At 41.6% G+C, this 21,164-nt stretch overlaps 1 protein-coding gene across 5 annotated transcripts in view; it reads right to left on the bottom strand.

The window, feature by feature from the left end:
• The window catches only part of ADAMTSL3 (ADAMTS like 3), a 454,464-nt gene that overhangs the window by 58,941 nt on the left and 374,359 nt on the right, over nucleotides 1–21,164 (bottom strand). For all 5 annotated transcript variants that reach the window (XM_035303956.3, XM_035303955.3, XM_035303954.3 and 2 more), the window contains exon 20: nucleotides 6,579–6,732. In XM_035303956.3, the coding sequence (XP_035159847.3) occupies nucleotides 6,579–6,732 (154 nt within the window). The remainder of the gene's footprint in view (nucleotides 1–6,578; nucleotides 6,733–21,164) is intronic.

The raw sequence follows: 21,164 nt of genomic DNA, 5'->3' as shown, positions 1-21,164 counted from the left end.
CCCAGCTTCTGGATACATGTTTCAATCAATAAGAGTCTGATATGTCAGGTCTCTACTATCTGGCAGAGAGGCCCTTTGGCTTGGAGCCATGGGTACCCCAAATCTGAGAGGGGAAGAAAGAATGGGAATGTGAGTGAATGTATTTGAAGGGTCTGAAAGGACCCTTCTGGCTAGCTGCAGAGTGTAACCCAAATATGTCAATTAAACTAGCATGGGGGTCTGAGGAAGCAATGGGGAGCCATGATCAAAAAAGAACAGGTGGAACAGGCAGTTTGAAGCCAGACAAATCTGAGTTTCAATCTTAGCTCTGCCACTTGGACAAATCCTTTAATCTCTCTGAGCCTCAGTTTTCTCACCTGTGAAATGTGGATAATATTAGTGCTTTCACTGGGAAGGAAGTGAAAATTAAGTCAGATTGTTTATATCAGGTGCACAGCACAGTAGCCGGCACATAATGAGCCCTCATATATAACTGCTGTGACCACTGGCCTGGTGACAAGGGCAGGTGCAGCCAACACACAGCAGAGCAGACTGAGAGAGAATCAGAGATAGAGCTGGTTTACTTGTTCCTGAGCATCGACTCCTCTTAATGGGCTGGGCCCAAAGAAAATAATTCTCACATCTTGTCCCCAAGAGAAGTATCTCTCTTCCTTGTTTCATCTGAGGGAAGGTTCAATGTGTTCTGGGTAGGCATGAGAGAAGGAGAATGGTGATATGGGTGGAAGACGGGTTCCTCTTTGATGATGTATCTAGGTTCCTGAGCAGATTGTGGAGTATAGGCTGGAGGGCTTGGAGGCACCAGTGAGTGGCAGAAGAGATACTGGACTCATGTCAGGAGTATTGTTGATTTAGAAGATCATGCAATTGGGACCTCATTTACTGTGGGAAACCCCAGTTACAGGTCCTCCTTGTTGTAACACAGGCTGAGAGAAGAAACAGATTGAGACTCCTCTTACGTGGCCTTTTCAGGCTCATGGCACTGGCTACAGTGTGTTTATTGGTACCCTGATAGCTATCTCTCCCCACTCACCACCCTACTCCTGGAGCCGGCTGTTAAACATTCACAAATGCACCACTCTCCCTGTCATATAGTTTCCAACTCTCATCGGGCATCAGGAATTTAGACAGCACTTCTGAAACATCATTATAATTCATCCCCATTGCTTCTACTCTTGTGTTCTCTCACCAAGATATTGCCATATCCCCTTCACTAGACTCCTGGGCTGTAGTCTCATATTTACCCAATATATCTATATAGCTCTCAGAGTAAATGAACTAAAATCAAACCTGACAAAGTCACTTTCTTCTTGGATACAACTTAAACTCCTTGGCATTGAGTTCAAGAGTCTGTATAGCTAACTTTGCAAGCTCTCTCTTGAACCCACATTCTAGTCCTATGGAATTTGTTGAAATTCCCTCAAACTTACCACTCCATTTGACAACTCCTACTTTTATCCACACTGCTCTCTTTCCCCACATTCTTCTGTATCCACACACATGTGGGCCTGATGAACAGACATGTTATTCAGAAGTCTGCTCCAGGGTTCCTCCTTTGTGAAAGTCTTCCGGAACTCTGCCCACCCAGTGTCACTGGACACTGCCTTCTGTTTGTTGAATGAATAAGCCAATGAATGAGTAAAAGAAAGGTAACATGTATGCTCTGGAAGTGCTGCCAGCCCAAGAGGGGTGCTGGTGAGGTGGGCCTGTGCCTGGCTGGGTTTCCGTGACTGTAGCTATGTCAGGTAGGAATGGGTGTTACTGGAAGAAAGCAGAACTAGCAAAGCTAGAGGAAGAGTTAGAGCAGAGGCGGCCATATTCTAATGGCAAAGTCCAAGAGGTGTGTAGGAGGCTGAGGGAACTAAAGAGGCAAGCTGCGTGCCGGTACGAGCTGGAGACCACGGGTGGGAGAGATGAGAGTAGATTTGAGATAGCCCTGGGAAGGGGCCGAGGCATATTTTTGTTGACATTTCAATAAATGCCTGGGTTCCTCTTTCCTAATCCATCCTGATCTCAGTACTTTGGGGAAAAATAAAAATTCTTTTTTACCAAAGCTCAGGAACTCTAAAAGTCATAATTTAAAAAATCTAAAATCAAGCACTACATATTTCTGTTATCCTTCTTTTCTTCAGATGCCTTATTGGAAACCAAGACAGGTAGATTTCTAACAGCATTTTGAGAATGAACCACATCTGACATATTTAAAGAGAATGTCTATGAGTACAATTCTTGACCTCGTGATCCACCTGCCTTAGCCTCCCAAAATGCTGGGATTATAGGCAGGAGCCACTATGCTCAGCCTATGAGTACAATTCATTCTGATAAACATGTTGGGGGATTATATAGAAAAAGACAAAACTGAACATCTGGAGGTGCTCTGTACCTACCCCATAAAAGCTCATACCCTAATAGGCCAGAAGATACAATACAACTTACTTAATACATTTATCTTGTGTTAAACCTATAATAGAAAGTAGAGACAAACACCTTAAAAGTAATCAATATTTTTGAGCTTTCAGTATGTGCCTGACATTGATTCTAAGCACTTTATAGGTATTAATTCAGGATTCTCAGAACAGTCCCGTGAAATAAAGACTATTCTCATTTTACAGATGAGGAACCTGAGCCCCACAGAGATTAAATAACTTGCTCAATGTCACAGGATGAAGTACTGGAAGAACTAGGATTGAAATCAGATGAGTTATTAACTTAACTACAATGTCATATTACCCTTCAGACATGAAGTACAACTGAGAAAGCTTATTGGGGAAGGTAGGGTTTGTGTTGAGCCTTCAGGAGCAGGAAGAACTTCAGTCACTAGACATGGGGAAGGAAAGAATTTGAACAAGGGAACTGCCCAGGGATTGTTTGAGGAGAAGCAGGCGGTGGGTGTCATTGGACAACAGGGTGCACCCCTGGCCTCTAAGGGGAGCACAAGACATCTTTCCCACCTGACTTGATCCTGCAGCACACCAAAATAGAGCCAAGAAAAACCACCCCTTCAAAGAGGAGGGGTTTTACTTAAACCCAAGGCACCAATTAACACACATTTTCTAGAATTGAAATCTTGGAAGGAAATAAAGTTCACAGCACTACTGGGCCTGATTTTCTTGTCTATGGACCCCCTTTCATAATGGATGGGGTAGATCATACGTTTCTAATATGAGGAGGAGGGGGGTAGATTTGAGGTGAAACAGAGTAAAATCAGAAGGACATTATGCCACCATAGTCTTGACAATTCCTAGAGGAATGAAAGAAAAGTTCATTGTTAGAGAAATGAATCAGTGCAGTAGTTAGAAAATAGTTGCTATGGTGAATTTCTAGGGCATTCTTAGAAAATAGAGCACAAAGCCGCTATTTCACAGCAAATTCAGATAGCATAAATATGAAACATGCCAAATTAGCATGGTGATATTATTTTCTTTAGGAAATCCCAGTGGCTCAAACTAGGGAACCAACCGACCAACCAATAAACAAATCACTTGAAAAGTAATACCAGGGCTGAAGCTAAGCAGGGGTAAAGTGCAGGAGGTTAATGAAAGGCATAAAGATTTGGTGGTAGAGTTGGTTAAGTGGGAACCTAAGGAATGCTGGCTAAGTTTTCTAGTGCAAGTGCAGAAAGTCTGGGGATATTGGGAGATACTGAAGAATCAGAGGTCATGGCAAGGCACTAAATAAATAAGCAGGAATGAGATGAGGATAAGGCAGAAAAGCAAGAAGCTAGTTCTGAGTGCCAAGTAGTGAGGAAGTCTAAGGGGTAACCATGCCAAGGTGATGGAGTCAGCGGAATTGGCGAGGTTGGGAAATTGGGATATCAGGAGTTAGAAAGGTCATCAACACAGATACTGGTTGTCTTGGGTGTTAGAAAATGTTGGGGCTGGGCGTGGTGGCTCACGCCTGTGAGCCAGCACTTTGTGAGGCCGAGGTGGGTGGATCACGAGGTCAAGAGATCGAGACTATCCTGGTGAAACCCCGTCTCTACTAAAATACAAAGAATTTGTTGGGCATGGTGGCACGTGCCTGTAATCCCAGCTACTCAGGAGGCTGAGGCAGGAGAATTGCTTGAACCCAGGAGGTGGAGGTTGCCGTGAGCCGAGATCAGCGCCATTGCACTCCAGCCTGGGTAACAAGAGCGAAACTCCATCTCAAAAGGAAAAAAAGAAAAAGAAAAAAAGAAAATGTTGGAGAGGAATCAAGCACCTAGTGGTGGTGTGTCCTGAGAAAGGTGCTGAGTGTCTTGTAAGGTCTGCACATGGTGTCTTTGAAGGTACGAGGCGGGGCAATCTACATGTTAAGTAGGTAATGACAGCAGGGAAATGGTGCAGACAGATGGGTAGGGAGGATAAGAGAGTGGCAACCTCATCTCTTGCTCTGTGATATAGTGGTGGAAAGAAAAGGACGCTACATGAGATTGTAGAAGCAGAACCTAAATTTCAACATGCAAGGGCCACTGATCAAAGATTATGGAATGAGGCCAGGCTATAGCTGAAGTGGGGGCCCAGCTCAGGGTGTGGTGGCTGTGCTGGGAGCATGGATTCCTGTCTCTTGTCTACATTCATGACCTACATGTTTGGCAGGCAGGAGTGGGGTGGGGTAAAGAAATATTACTATCTTTTCTTTTCTTGTGTTTTTTCTTTCTCCCCAAAACTTGTAATTTTCTCTGCTCCTCAGTGCATGCCATAATAATTTATAATTTCATCTTGTACAACATTGCATGCCCTAATAACCACAATGTATTCCCACATGTTATTCTGTTATTATTTTAGAGGAAGCTGCCAGTATCACTTTAATTTCACTCTCCTCTAAGGCAGTTTTTACTGTCTAGCCACACTGCTATGCAACCATCCGCAATTAATAAATATCAGACAGAGAAGCAGCTTGAACGAAGCATGATAGTGCACCATATTCTACGGACACTCCTGAATTCCAGGAGACTTTACCACTTGGAATCTCAAGTTTTGGACTCTCAAGATTTGGGAAATGTGTTCTTCAAAAACATGTTAATGTTGTCCATGAATCAGCATAGAGAGGCAGCTAAAAACGTGGGCCAAAGAATCAGACAGACTTGTGGTCAAGGGGTTCAGATGGCAGCCAGGGAGACTTAGGCAAGTCTCACGCCTTTCTATGTCTTGGATTTCTCATCTCTAACTGAAGATAGTATCTGCCTCACAATGCTGTTCAGGGGATTAAATGAGATAATGCATGCAAATAGCTCCACATAGTAATTGCTCAATAAATGTCACTACTTTAAAAAAAACAGTATTTTTCTTATTTTGCTTTGTGAGTTTCTCCAGGAAAGTTGTTGGTAAATTGAAGTTTTATATATATATATATATATATATATATATATATATATATATATGGCAGCATGAAAATGAGAATAGTTCATTTGTAATTTGTAATTTTTTTCTCCTTTCTTTTTTTTTTTTTTTTGAGACAGAGTTTCGCTCTTCTTACCCAGGCTGGAGGGCAATGGCGCAATCTTGGCTTACCGCAACCTCCGCCTCCTGGGTTCAAGCAATTCTCCTACCTCAGCCTCCTGAGTAGCTGGGATTACAGGTACATGCCACCATGCCCAGCTAATTTTTTGTATTTTTAGTAGAGATGGGGTTTCACCATATTGACCAGGATGGTCTCGATCTCTTGACCTCGTGATCCACCTGCCTCGGCCTCCCAAAGTGCTGGGATTACAGGCGTGAGCCACCGCGCCTGGCGTAATTTTTTCTCCTTACCAAAAGTTCAGAAGGGTACCTGAGATAATGAATGTGATATTACATCTGAGTAATTCAAGACAGTGAAAAAGGGGTAACTGAACTCCAAAGCTGTTATTTCTACTATGCCTGTTCCCTGCCTCCCTACCTCCCTTCCCAAACTTCTCACCACCACTCTGTTGCCTGCTTTTCAACTGATGTCATGACAGCCCTCAACTTACATGTTTTAACATATAACTCTTATATGAAACATACATATTTATATGTAAACATATATTATATCATGTACACTGAAAATACAGATGAAGGCTGCATGCATATTAGCTTTGGCTATGATGAAGCCATTAATATTAACTCTTTATAGTAAGCTAATTATTCATAATTAATTGAGGTGTACAAACTGCCATTTTAAAAATCAAAGTTATTTTATGTTTTTATCCTTGCTGATTTTAGATGATACACAAGAAAAAAATACTTGAATGCTTAAAAGTACGTAGCTCTTCTACTTCTAATGAAGTCCAAATGCGTTCCTAGCAAAATAAACCAGGAGGTATTTGGCTTAACTTCTACAAGGAGTATTCCTGAACTCTAAGCAGAAGGAATTATGGTAAAGTGGAGGACATAAATCCAAGTAAGAAAGCCTAAAGGATGCATTTGTTAAGTGGGTGGACATTTCTTAAAACAGACTTTTTTTAGAACTATGTCTTGATCTTCCACATTCTACTGATCACTGCCGAAAACAACACTGAGTTCTGCCTGAGTTGCTTTACTCACAGATGAGAAATCTGTTGACATATGGAAAATAAAGACATTGGGACAAAGTGAACAGAATCAGCATATTTTGGTGAAGCACGGATGCTGCATACTTACTACTGCACTCAGGCATCTGGCAAGATCTTACAAGAGGGAGCCCTGGTAGATCCCTGCACATCATCTCACTCAGGGGGACGCGCCGGCCTTTGGCTGTCAGCCTTTGACACACCTGCTTTCTTCTCTGGATTCCAACACCACAACTGACAGAACACTGAAAGGAGAGTTGTGCAACAGAGTCAAATGGAGCGTGAGCAAGCAGACCCAGCCAACAACAGCAAAGTCCCCAGGGGTGAAACAAGAGGGAATTTTCAGTACGGATGTGCCAATAAGAAAGCCATTTCCTAGGCTTGAACATCTTTTATGTCATGGAGAGTTTCTTCCTCTTCGCCTCCCCTTCCCTCCCCTCTTTTCTTTTCCTTTCTCTGGTTCTCTTTTTCCTTCAGTCATGTCCTTTCTATCACCCTTCCTCTTTCTCCTAGTCCCTCCCTCTCACTCTTTCTTTCGGAGATAGTAAATAACTTCCAGTAATATATTGTTGTAGGATTTTTTTTGGCATTGCAATTAATATCTAGTTTATTTTTTAGCCATTAAATATGACCTTTTTAACAGTTTCATTGAGGCATAATTGATGTATAAAGAACTGCACATGTCTAATCTGTGCAATGTGATGGGTTTGGGCTTAATGCAAACACCATGATACCATTACCACAATCGGAGTAACAGACATATCCAACACTTTCCAAAGTTCTCCTTTTGCTTTTTGTTGCCTGTGTAGTTTTATAATTAGAACACTTAACCTGAGATCTGCCGTCTTAATAAACTTTGAATTGCACACTACCTGTTGTTAACTACAGGCACTAGGTTTTACCGCAGATCTCTAGAACGTATTCAGCTACTATCATTGAAACTTTATAACCATTAAACAACTCCTCATTCTGGGGAAACCACTATTGTAGTCTCTGCTTCTATGAGTTTTACAATTTTAGATACCTTATGTAAGTGGACTCATGCAACATTTGTTTTTCTGTAACTGGCTTATTTCACTTAGCATAATGATGTCCTCTAGGTTCATCCATGTTGCCACAAATGGCATGATTTCCTAGTCTTTCAAGGCTGTAAAATATTTCATTGTAGGTATATACAGTGCCACATTTTCTTTATCAATTCATCTGTCTATGAACATGTCCATAATTTTTTTTTTTTGAGATGGAGTCTTGCTCTGTCACCCAGGCTAGAGTGCAGTGGCATGATCTCGGCTCACTGCAACCTTTGCCTCCCAGATTCAAGCAATTCTTCTGCTTCCCAAGTAGCTGGGATTACAGGTGCCTGCCACCTTGCCTGGCTAATTTTTTTATTTTTAGTAGAGATAGGGTTTCACCATCTTGGCCAGGCTGGTCTCGAACTCCTGATCTTGTGATCCACCCACCTAGGCCTCCCAAAGTGCTGGGATTACAGGTGTGAGCCACCGTGCCTGACCTCTTTTTTTTTTACATTATTATTATATTTTAAGTTCTGGAATACATGTGCAGAATATACAAGTTTGTTACATAGGTATACACGTGCCACGGTGGTTTTCTGCACCCATCAACCGGTCATCTACATTAGGTATTTCTCCTAATTCTATCCCTCCCCTATCCCCTAGTCCCCACAGGCCCTGGTGTGTGGTGTTCCCCTCCCTGTGTCCATGTGTTCTCGTTGTTCAACTCCCACTTATGAGCAACAACATGCAGTGTTTTCTGTTCCTGTGTTAGTTTTCTGAGAATGATGCTTTCCAGCTTCATCCATGTCCCTGCAAAGGACATGAACTCATCTTTTATTTGTGGCTGCATAGTATTCCATGGTGGGTATGTGCCACATTTTCTTTGTCCAGTCTATCACTGATGGGCATTTCAGTTGGTTCCAGGTCTTTGCTATTGTAAACAGTGCCACAGTGAATATACCTGTCTGTGTGCCTTTATAATAGAACAATTTATAATCCTTTGGGTATATACTCAGTAATGGGATTGCTGGGTCAAATGGAATTTCTATTTCTAGGTCCTTGAGGAATCGCCACACTGTCTTCCACAATGGTTGAACTAATTTACACTCCCACCAACAATGTAAAACTGTTCCTATTTCTCCACATCCTCTTCAGCATCTGTTATCTCCAGATTTTTTAATGATTGTCATTCTAACTGGCATGAGATGGTATCTCAATGTGGTTTTGATTTGCATCTCTCTAATGACCAGTGATGATGAGCATTTTTTCATATGTCTGTTGGCCTCATAGTCTGTTTATATCCTTTGCCCATTCTTGAATGTGTTTGTTTTTTTCTTGTAAATCTGCTTTAGTTCTTTGTAGATTCTGGATATTAACCCTTTGTCAGATGGGTATATTGCAAAAATTTTTTCCCATTTCGTTGGTTGCCAGTTCATTCTAATGATTGTTTCTTTTGCTGTGCAGAAAATCTTAAGTTTAATTGGATCCCATTTGTCTATTTTGGCTTTTGTTGCCATTGCTTTTGGTGTTTTAGTCATGAAGTCCTTGCCTATGCCTATGTCCTGAATGGTATTGCCTAGGTTTTCTTCTAAGGTTTTATGGTATTAGGTCTTTATAATGTTGATGATCTTTACAATTTGGTATGCTTTTGCAGTGGCTGGTACCAGTTTTCCCTTTCCATATTTAGTGCTTCCTTCAGGAGCTCTTTTAATGTAGGCCTGGTGGTGACAAAATCTCTCAGCATTTGCTTGTCTATAAAGGATTTTATTTCTCCTTTGCTTATGAAGCTTAGTTTGGCTGGATATGAGATGCTGGGTTGAAAATTCTTTTCTTAAAGAATGCTGAATACTGGCCCCCAGTCTCTTCTATCGTGTAGGGTTTCTTCAGAGAGATCTGCTATTAGTCTGACGGTCTTCCTTTTGTGAGTAACCAGGCCTTTCTCTCTGGCTGCCCTTAACATTTTTTCCTTCATTTCAACCTTGGTGAATCTGATGGTTATTTCTTGGAGGCTTTGTTCATTCCTTTTCATTCTTTCTTCTCTAATCTTGTCTTCATGCTTTATTCATTAAGTGGATCTTCAATCTCTGATATCCTTTCCTCTGCTTGATCAATTCAGCTATTGATACTTGTGTATGCTTCACCAAGTTCTTGTGCTGTGTTTTTCAGCTCCATCAGGTCACATATGTTCTTCTCTAAACTGGTTATTCTAGTTAGCAATTCCTCTGATCCTTTTTTAAGGTTCTTAGCTTCCTTGCATTGGGTTGGAACATGCTCCTTTAGCTTGGAGGAGTTTGTTATTAACCACCTTCTGAAGCCTTCTTCTGTCACTTCATCAAACTCATTCTCTGTCCAGTTTTGTTCCCTTGCTGGCAAGGAGTTGTAATATTTTGGTGGTGAAGAGGCATTCTGGTTTTTGGACTTTTCAGCCATTTTGCACTGGGTTTTCCTCATCTTTGTGGATTTATTTACCTTTAGTCTTTGATGTTGGTGACCTTCAGATGGGTTTCTGTGTGGACGTCCTTTTTGTTGATGTTGATGCTATTCCTTTCTGTTTGTTAGTTTTCTAACAGTCAGGCCCCTCTGCTGAAGGTCTGCTGGAGTTGGCTGGAGGTCCACTCCAGACCCTGTTTGTCTATGTATCACCAGCGGAGGCTGCAGAACAGCAAGGATTTCTGCCTGTTGGAGTAGGCACCTGAGGGAATCTCCTCGTCTGTGGGTTGTAAAGGTCATGGGAAAAGCATAGTATCTGGGCTGGAGTGCACCCATTCTTCATGGCACAGTCCCTCGTGGCTTCCCTTGGCTAGGGGGAGTTGCCCAACCCCTTGCATTTCCTGGGTGAGGTGATGCCCCATCCTTCTTTGTCTCACCCTCTATGGGCTGCATCTACTGTCTTACCAGTCCCAGTGAGATGAGCCAGGTACCTCAGTTGGAAATGCAGAAATCACCAGCCTTCTGCATTGCTCTTGATGGGAGCTACAAACTGGAGCTGTTCCTATTCGGCCATCTTGCCAGCCACAGCTGATTTTGATTTAAAAATACTCATTACCAAATATCCAAGAAATAAAAATGTATAAAAGGGAAAGTTTAAAAAAAACACCCAATCTGCCATATATAAAGTAACACGAATAGTTGATAATCATTGTGTATACATGCGATTTCAACTTAAAAACTTAATCGGCTGGGCATGGTGGCACATGCCTGTAATGCCAGCACTTTGGGAGGCTCAGGTGGATGGATCATGAGGTCAAGAGACCAAGACATCCTGGCCAACATGATGAAACCCCATCTCTACCAAAAATACAAAAATTAGCTGGGCGTGGTGACGCAAGCCTATGGTCCCAGCTACTCAGGAGGCTGAGGCAGGAGAATCACTTGAACCTGGGAGGCAGAGGTTGCAGTGAGCTGAAATCACACCACTGCCTGGCAACAGGGAAAGACTCTAGCCTGATGACAGAGCAAGACTCTGTCTTAAATGAGTGAATGAGACAATCAATCAATCAAAATAAAAAAAGAAACTAAAGTAAAATTCTACTTTTGTTGAATGTTTGATTTTTTTAAACCATGATTAATTCCCAGAACACTCTAAAGTTAAGAAAGAAGATTAATTCAACCAATGAGAGATTTTAGTAGTTATTTTTAATGACGTTTTGACTTAGGAAAGTATTTATTGACTTGCTCCTAAGAAGGATGAGGAAATAAGCATATTTACATTTCCTCTACTGTATTAGTCCAATCTCATGTTGCTAATAAAGACAAACCCAAGACTGAATAAGTTATAAAGGAAAGAGGTTTAATGGACTCACAGTTCCACATGGCTGGGGAAGCCTCACAATCATGGCAGAAGATGAATGAAGGGAAAAGGAACGTCTTACACAGCAGCAGACAAGAAAGAATAACAGCCAAGCAAAAAAAGAAACCCCTTATAAAATAATCAGATTTCCTGAGACTTATTTATCACCATGAGAACAGTATGGGGGAAACTGTCACTATGACGCAATTATCTCCCACTGAGTCCCTCCCACAACACATGGGAATTATGAGAACTACAATTCAAGACGAGATTTGGGTGGGGACACAGCTAAACCATATCATCTACCTCATCTCTCCAAATGTCAATTACTTTTCATTCTATTATTTAGCTAACCTTAAGATTTTTGATATTTATGTTGTATTATAGAATATAATTGTTAGTTGATTAGTCTTAATCTACACATATGAATTCATTACTCATCTCCCACCTTTTATACCAGGGCCTATGGCATTCCCAGATTCTCTGTTTTGAGTTGTCTCTGTATCTCATCTTGGCCCTACAGCTTTTTCAAGAAGGGTTTATCAGACGATAGTCTCTGACTGCTTCTCTGTGGTCTCTCTACATTAAGAATACAGGGTGAAGAGGAAATCTTTAAGTCATACTTGCTTTCCCTTAGAATTGTGTAGATCCTGCTCCATTTTCCTCTTGCACTGAATGCTACTATGAAGATGAGAATTTTTATTGTTTATTTAGTTGACTTTCTGTTCAAAGGAGATTTTGCTTTATCCAGAAGGTTCAGCCTCTTACACAGGCTTAGTGGCACATGCTGTGCTATTATGACTTGCAGATAAAAGCTTTTATTAAAGGGAATTAACTCCCCTTATTTTGTCTCTGAATACTTTTCTGTTCCATGTGTTCTGTTCTTCTCAACAAATACCAATTATGCTTATGTTTAATCTCCTTTGTCTGTCTTCTATATCCATTATGACCACTAAAAACCAATTTTACATCTTTGTTCTTTTCCATATAATTTTATATGACTTATTCCAGTCTGTATCCCACCTATCTTTATTACCAGTCATTTCCTTTATTTTCTTAAGTCATTGTATGTAATGTTAAGTTTTGTGCCTGCTATTTTGTATCTCCCATTTAAAATTTTTTCCTTTTTTCCTTTTTTTTTTCTTTTTTTGAGACAGAGTTTCACTCTTGTTACTCCATCTCCCATCACGATTCTGCAGGGACCTCCTCAGTTTTCTTCTGAGGTACCTCGTGGTATAGGATCTAGCCTCTGTCATCAAAGAACTAGAATAGGCCTTTCAGGACTGCCACATTTACTCCTAGGGAAATCTATATCCTGCTAGGTGCCTGAGGAAATATTTGTCTGCTCTCAGCCTTCCCTCTCATTCTGGTCCAGATTTTATAGTCTTTGGCAGGTGTGTTTCATAATTTATAGTTTGGGATTGTGGCCTTTCATTGTTCATTGAAGATACAGTGTTGTAGGTGTTTTGTTGGGTTTCAAAGGAGGAAAATAGATTTTTAAAAAATGGCTTTAGTGACATCTTTTAATGGAAAGCCCTAATTATTATTATTTTTCAGTATAGACAAAACCCTTTTGTAAGCTTTTGAATAAATATTTTAAAATTACCATTACCATATTATCACTTTTTTTTTTAAACAAGTCAAATCATCATCTAGGAGTTTCTCGTATAATAGAAATGAATGTCAGCTTTTTATTAAACTACTATGTGACTTACTTTAGTTCATATAAAAGTGGTTAAATAACTGCCAATCACTGCTCATAAGGCATTTCTAATGATACATATTTGACTTTTCTCCTCACCCTGAATGGTAGGATGGTTTGTAAACCCTTTTTTTGAGAGGGAGGTCTACTGTGACCGTGTGTCTGCTAAGTTAAAGTAAGCATGCCATCAGAGAATGCCCAGAACTCACAGAGAGGGGAGATGTCATAATCAGTGCCATTAATTATCATACACAAAGCAGCAACTGTACGTGAAAGCTTCTTGTGGTTTCTTCTTTAGACATCTGGTAGATTCCTCAGGAATCACTCACTGGAACAATATACATTGGTTCTTGCATCTTCAAAACTATTTGTCTGTGGTCTTTAAACTTGAAGGTCAGTTTGGCAGGATATAAAATCTTTGGCTCACATTTTCTTTCCTTCAGTATCTTAAATAAGTTGCTCCATTGTTTTCTAGCACGAAGTGGTGTTGTCAAGAAGTCTGATGCCAGTTTGATTTTCTTTCCCTAATAAGTGACTTGATTCTTTTGCATAGATGCAAAAATATATTTTTATCCTTTAGTAGAATGTCGTTTTTTTTTTTTTTTTTGAGATGGAGTTTTGCTCTTTTGGCACAATCTCAGCTCATTGCAAACTCTGTCTCCTGGGTTCAAGCTATTCTCCTGGTCAGCCTCCCAAGTAGCTGAGATTAAATGAGTGTGCCACTACGCCTGGCTAATTTTTGTATTTTTTAGTAGAAACAGGGTTTCGCCATGTTTGTCAGGCTGGTCTTGAACTCCTGGCCTCAAGTGATCCACCCCCTCAGCCTCCCAAAGTGCTGGGATTACAGGCGTGAGCCATCGTGCCCAGCTGAACACATCTTGATATTGACCATTCTGGGTCAGTTTTCCTAGGTATATAGAGTGCCCTTTCAATATGGCAATTTGAATCATTTATAGTTTTGTTCTGTTATGATTTTTGGTGGTTTTCTTTTCCTGGAACTCTATATTTGTTGGATTTATTTCCTTGTCTTTTATATACATTATTTGCACTTGAATCTTTTAATATCTCTTTTTGATTCTTGTCATTTCCCTCCTTTCTTTTATTTTGCTTATTACGCTTTCTCTGCCCAGTCATTCTTGAGTTTCTTCTAGTATTTAGTCTACATTCTGAGAAATTTACCCTTAGTTTTTAAATTATTTTCTAAACTCTCAGCTATCATTTTACATTCTCTTGTTATTTATTCATCTAATTTATTGAGTTTTCTATTTGATTTATTTCTACAATTTTCTTTTTGTTTTCTCTTAGCTCATTTTGGAATACTGAGTATATTTTCATCTGCTTCAAGGCCACATTTTCATTATGTTGGTATGCTATTGATACTTTACCTTGTTGGAGGGTTTGCTGATGCTCCTATTAAATGAATTAGATTGTTTTCTGTACTTTTAGAGAAGGAGAGTGTAAGCAGGTGGGAGTATTTCAGGATAGTTATCTTCCCTGTTAAGAGCTTCCTCCTCTGGTATTAAAAAGTATTATATCCAACAATTTGGCCACAATTCTGGGATTTGGATCTCTGGACTCCCCAACTCCCAAGGATCTGAACATCTCTTTCCTTTACCCTTGTGTTCCTTCTCCACTTGGGTTATAATTCTGACAACTTTTCTTGGGCACTTCTTGAACCCAGTACTCTCTGGTCTTCTTAAGGCCCCTTAGTGGTTCTGCATGATCTTTCTTGCATCCAATCACACTCTGGTGTAAGGCCAGTTGCCTCGCTGGGGGCCAAACGGACCCACCCATTCCTCTCCGTACCTGAAAACTACGTCATCATTCTGAGCGCATTACTCAGCATCTTGCCTCTCCATGCGGACTCCCCACACCCATTTCCTCATTCCAATCTGAGTCCTGCACTCACCAGCAAACTAGGCACTCGGACCCTGCTGAAATTTGAAAAATCCCGCCAAGACCTGCCCTATGGAAGCTTGCCCCGTACATCCTCAGCCAGCCCACTTGCCAGCAGCCCCGCCTGGCTGCCAATGGCGGCTCGCCTCTCCGTGCCCAGCCCCTTCATAACCAATGAGACTACCTCCACTTTGTTTCCCCCGCAGCCAATCAACTACCTCCACTCCCTATAAAATCTCAGGCCCTAAGAAGAGAAGCACTTCTCTGGCCCCTTTCCTGGACCATAGAACCTCGCCCAGGAGCCGATTAAATTTCTTTATTTCAGTAACTGACCTCAGTTGCCTCATTCGAACCCTTACATCTGGAACCTGGAGTCTTTCCTCAATTTGGCTGATTAGTCTCAGATCTATTTGCTGAGGGTTCTACTCAGAGTAGGATTATTTTCTTGTCATGGCATTTATTGCTGATGTCTGTGTTCCACAACTATTGGCCCTGTCTCTTCTCCTTTTTTATCACTGCCTAGCTGCTATTTTGCCATTTCTGAACCGTGTCTGCACTGTGTGGTTTGGCCTCACCTACTTATATTACTTTTGTTAATATTACCTCTGTTGTTTTTTCTTTCCTTTTGCATTCCTAATTTCTCTGCTTTCTCTTTTTTAATGAGGGATTTGGGAATAGTAACTATGGTACCATCATATTTTGCCTCACTGAAATCCTTCAAATAATTTTTAAAGGGACTACTGTCACTAATTTACTTTTAGATATCATGGTAGTCATCTTCCATGCTTTCAACCACCACACGTGTGTTGATGATTCATATAACTTTAATGCAGATGTTTTCTGAGCTATAATTCTTTATTGATAGCTTTATAGCCTCTCAAACTACATGTATGTCTAAAATAAGCCATTTTTTCTCTCTTTCAAGTCACTTTCTGAATATGCTGCTTCTAATTAATTTTAAAATTAATGTCATCTCATCCATTCGCTTTCCAGTACAGAAATATAAAACACTCATCTTTTTTGCTCATGTCCTGTCAATTCAGTTGCCAAATATGTCAGCTAAATCTCCTAAATATTGTTCAAAACCACTTACTATTCTCTATCCCAACTGCTTCTTCTCTCTCACTGGGTTTATTACAATTGCCATCTAACAAAGTTTTTCAAGCTCCAATTCCTTCGTCCTCTAATACATTATCCATACTTGCAGCCAGAATTATAAGTCTAAAACCTTCCATTTTACTTCCTCTTTCAAACACCTTCCCTCATGCTCTCAACGACTATAGGGATAAACCGAATACCCCAAAGCCTTCACAATCTGGCTGTAACCTCTCCTTTCCATCTCACCTACCAGCACTTCCTCAGTGCATCCTGTTCTTAAGCCACACAAGACTAATAAGCTCCCCCAAATCTGTGCCTTTATATACACTCTTGTCACTCCTACAATACCCATCTGTTTCATTTCCACACAGCACTCATCTCTTAAGATGCAACTCCAAAGCTGCATCTTCTGCACCACTTTCCAGCCACCCAGGCAGACTTAGATGTTTCCCCTCACTTTTCACATAGCTCTGTACATACAGCACCTTTATTTATTTATTTATTTATTTTTACTTAGTTTGAACATCATTCCTTCTGTCTGCCTTATTAAATTGTAAGCTCACTGAAAACTATTCTTAGCTGTCTTTGATTTCTGGTGCCTAGGGTAATCAACATAGCAATGCTCAGTAAATGTTTATTAAATCACTGAGTTTCTAAGGCTATGGAAATAGGCCCTAGAAACTTTTATAAATCTCTATACTTTAGTCAAAAAGTGTTTACCAAGCACCAAGTGGGATACAAACATGTACAGAAATGGTCCTTCCCCTTTGGCAGTTACTTTTGGTCAGGAAAATAAAGTGTATTCAGGTTGTGCGTGTGTATGTGCTGTGTGTGCTGTGTGGTGTGTGTGTGTGTGTGTGTGTGTGTGTGTGTGATTTAAAATACATGGAACAGATAGAACTACATGAATTTGAATGCACTGGGGATATTATGGATGGGTCAAAATATGAGTAAACTGTCACATTCAGTCTAAAAAGACACTATTATTCCAGTAGAAGAGTGCTTACCGGAGCAAGATGGCAGAATAGAAGGCTACACTGATCATCCCCCTACTCCCACTACCACAGAAACACTAAATGTTAACAATTTTCTGTGAATAAGAAAAGCACCTTCATGAACACTAAAAATCAGGTGAGCCATCACAGTACCTTGTTCTAACTTCATGTCACTGGAAGAAGCACTGAAGAAGGCAGAAAAGACAGTCTTAAATCACCAACACTACCCCTTCCCCATTCCCTGGCAGTGGCTGCATGGCATGGAGAATCTGTGCACTTCAGGGAGGGACAGCACAGCAACTGGGGGACTTTGCACTGAACTCAGTACTGCCCTGTCATAGCGGGAAGTGAAACCATTTTGAACTCAGCTGACTTCCATGGATGGAGCATTTTGGACCAGCCCTAACCAGAGGGGAAGTACCCATCCTGGTGGCCAGAGCCTGAGTTTCAGCAAGCCTTGCCACCATGGGTTAAAGGGCTCTGAGGTCCTAAGTGAACTTGAAAGGCAGTCTATGACATAAGGACTAAAATTCTTAGGCAAGTCTGATGGTGTTCTGGGATAGTGTGTAACCTAGTGAGACATCAGATGGGGCAGCTGGGGAAGTACTTGCACTACCCCTCCCTCAACCCTGAGCAGCACAGCTTGCAGCAATGAAAGTGACTCCTTACTTCTGCTTGAGGAGAGGAGAAAGACCAGTCGAGAGGGCTTTGTACTTCCTTTGTCTTACATCTTGGACACAAGGTCAGCCATAGATAGGGCACTGGGCAGTCATGAAGCCCCCTTCCCAGGTCCTAGCTCATGGGTGACATTTCTAGACACACCCTGGGCCAGGAGGTAACCCCACTGAAGGAAAAGACCAAGTCCTGGCAGGATTAATTAACTCCTAACTGAAGAGCCTTTGAGCCCTGAAGAACCAACAGTGATATCTAGGTAGTATGCCATTGGCCTTGGGTGAGACTTTGAGATAGGCTGGCTTCAGGTAACAGCTGAGCCACAGTACATAGAGTACCTACTGGGCTTCAGGGTTCCCTGAGTTCAGGCTTAGGCTCTTGGACAGCATTTCTGCACCTCCCCTGGGCCAGAGGTGGGAGCCTGCTAGTCTGAAGGGTGAGTCCCAGGTTTGGCAGCATTCACAAGCTGACTGAAGAGCCCCTGGGCATTATGTGATCAGCAATGGTAGCCTGGAAGAACGTTCTGTGGGGTACTGGTGATGGTGGCCATGGGGAGAGCTCCTCTGCCTGTGGAAAGGGGAAAGAAGGGGAGAAGGGTTTTGTTGCATGGTTTGAGTGGCAGCTTAGCCACAGTGGAATAGAATGCCAGGTAGATTTCTAAGGTTTTTGACTTAAATCCCTGGATCCCAGAAATATCTCTTGATATGCCCAGAGCCTGAAAGAACTTGCCTTCCTGAAGGGAAGGGAATAAGCTTGAAGGGAAGGACATAAGCCTGGATGGCTTCACCACCTTCTGACTGTCGCCCTAAAGCCTTGAGTGAACACAGGCAGTAACCAGACAGTGGTTGCAGTGGGTCTTGGGTGAAACCCAGTGCCATTCTGGCTTCAGGTCTGACCCAGGGCAGTTCCAGTGATGGTGGCCACAGGGGTGCTTGCATCACCCCACTCCCAGCACCAGGTGGCTCAGCACAGAGAGAAAAAGAGACAGAGAGAGACAGAGACAGAAAGATACTGTTTGTTTGGGAGAAAGTAAGGGAAGAGAACAAGAGTCTCTTCCTGGTAATCCAGAGAATGCTTCCAGATCTTATCCAAGACCAAGGTGATATCTCTGAGTCTTCAAGAAGTACAATATTACTGGGCCCATAAAACACCAATTATGAAGATAAAGATAAAAAATGTCTTAAGGAAGCCCAGCCAAGTTTCTTAGACTTTGTATGGAAGAGCTCAGAGATGGGGACTTCTTGAGGGCACATTCATCCTAAGCTCCAGGGATAAGCTGAAAGTGTTTCATAAGAGTGTGTGTGTGTGTGTTTGTGTAAATAAGCTTTTGTGTACTTGCGTGCTGGTAAATGTTTCAAAACATGTTCTTGGAGGAAAGAGCCATAATTGTTTTGCCAGTTTCTGTGGTGTAAATACTCCCATCATGGCTGATTTCCAGCTATCAACCCAATGTGATCAAGCACAAGTTGGGATGAGATCATAAGTGGTTCTCACTGGCTAGTAAGGACTGATTTCAACACACTACTTCCCTCATGAGTTGTAATTAATAATTCTATGGAAAACTGGGGAATGCCATGTTTTAAAATCCATGTATCTTGGACCTATCTTGAGTTGATCTTTATAAATTTTCCATTATAGAGTTATTTTCTTTAAACTTAGTATATTAGATATATTAATAGTTCAAGAGTTGAAGAGTTGGCAGATATGAATAACAATACAGGAGGTGAAGAACTCAGAGATAATTATAAGTATTGGAAGACAGTGGTACATGGACAGAGACAGAAAGTGGGGAGAATTGGTTGGGGGAGAGTGAAGCGGTTGTCCCTTTGCTTTCCTACGATGAGGATATAAACTAGGTGGAGAGCTGGAGATATGGTTAGAAGGTTAGAGACTTTCTGGAGGTTGAGAATCACCAATGGAAGTTAAAGAATTCAGGACACAGAATCAACCACAGTGGAAAAGTGGAGCAATGGAAATCAAAGTATCAAATATTGGGCTTTTTGAGATTTGGAAGAAGAGAAGCCAACAGAAAAGACATATTCAGATAAGTAGAAAAAAAACACCAAGAAACACAATGAAGGAAAAAGATGAAGATAAACAAAATAATCAAATGTTCTATCAAAGTACAGAAAATAAAGGCTATTTCAGCCACAGGGCTGGGCACAAAACAGGCTACAAAGGGTATGTGGATTACAGAAATTCACCATTTGGGAAGATTGCCTGATATGAATCAATGCTCCTTTCTTATAACTTGAAAAGCAGTGTAAGAACTGAAGGCTCCTTTCTGCCTAAGGCTTGGTCCAGATCTAAGGAACCAAGGCAAACTCATAAATCAATGAATGGACAAAGCTCAAACATGCCATGAATAGAGCTAGTGTCGGGGAAGAGGATGATTCTGGCTGCAGGCCAGAGGCCTGGCTCCAGGAAGAATGGAAATTCTGGCATGGCTGCTCAGCCTTTCTGTGTCCATGGTTAGTGGCCAGGTTCAATGTGGAAGGACCTTATCCAGAACCACAAAATGGATGGCTGCCCCCAAGTGAGCCATCCCATGGCAGAGGAACTACTTTGGCAGGAAGCTTTAAGAAGGGTGGCAATTTGATGTCAGTCTCTGCCAAAAAAAAAAGTGCAACTCTGATGAGGGGAAATTTTAACTAACAGGAGAAAGCTCCATCCAGTAAGAAACTCGAACTTTTGTGCAACAGGTTGTGTGCCTGACTGCACTCAAGCCTCAACATTGGCTTTTGGTGTCCCAGGCTGAGGCTGCCTCTGTCTTCTTGTGTGTGTGTGTGTGTATGGCTGCTCTTCCTCCCAGATAGTGGCTTCCTGGATGTGAGGTCTTGACTGGAAGCCAGACAGTGTCTTGATTGAGTTTGGGTGACCTCTTGGAGCACAGGAGAGCTTGCTCTTTGCCCTGATGAATGGTTGCCTATGAAACTAAACAGCCTCCAGTCCAAACCAGCTCACATGGGTAGCCTCCTCTTTAGTTTCCTTCTCTTCTTTGTCTCAGCAAAAACCCCTCCAATGAATGATCTGCCTCTCCTGTGTTAGCAGACCTGAGTTTTTCGAAAGATCACTGTCAACCCCACTTTGCATTTTTCCTGACTTTGCAGACTGCTGAGGAATAGTATTCACTTGCTCAGAGCTCTGGACAACCCAAGGATCTGTTGGCAATCTCATGGCCACTGGCCTCAAGGCCAACATAAACCAGGTGGGACAACCATGTGGATGCTCAGGAAATAGCTACCACTGAAAAACAATGAAAATTATGCTCACTGTGATTTAAAAGTGGGAAATGCTGGATGATTTTAGGAAGTGGAAAACTTCACAGAAGAGGGAAGCTTACAGTTGAACCCAGGATTTGAAAGCCACAACAGCAAAGACACACAAGCGAGCCCACACAGATGTGCAATGGTGTTACTTTAGTAATATGCAACTGGCAACTGTAAATTCAGTTATTCACTGAGAGAGTGGACAGGGAGGAAAGTGGTCACGTCACCACTAGCCTCCACTC

This window comes from Callithrix jacchus, chromosome 6 (genome assembly GCF_049354715.1).
Source record: "Callithrix jacchus isolate 240 chromosome 6, calJac240_pri, whole genome shotgun sequence".
Classification (NCBI taxonomy): Eukaryota; Metazoa; Chordata; class Mammalia; order Primates; family Cebidae; genus Callithrix; species Callithrix jacchus.
This window is presented reverse-complemented; position numbering and strand designations above follow the sequence as displayed.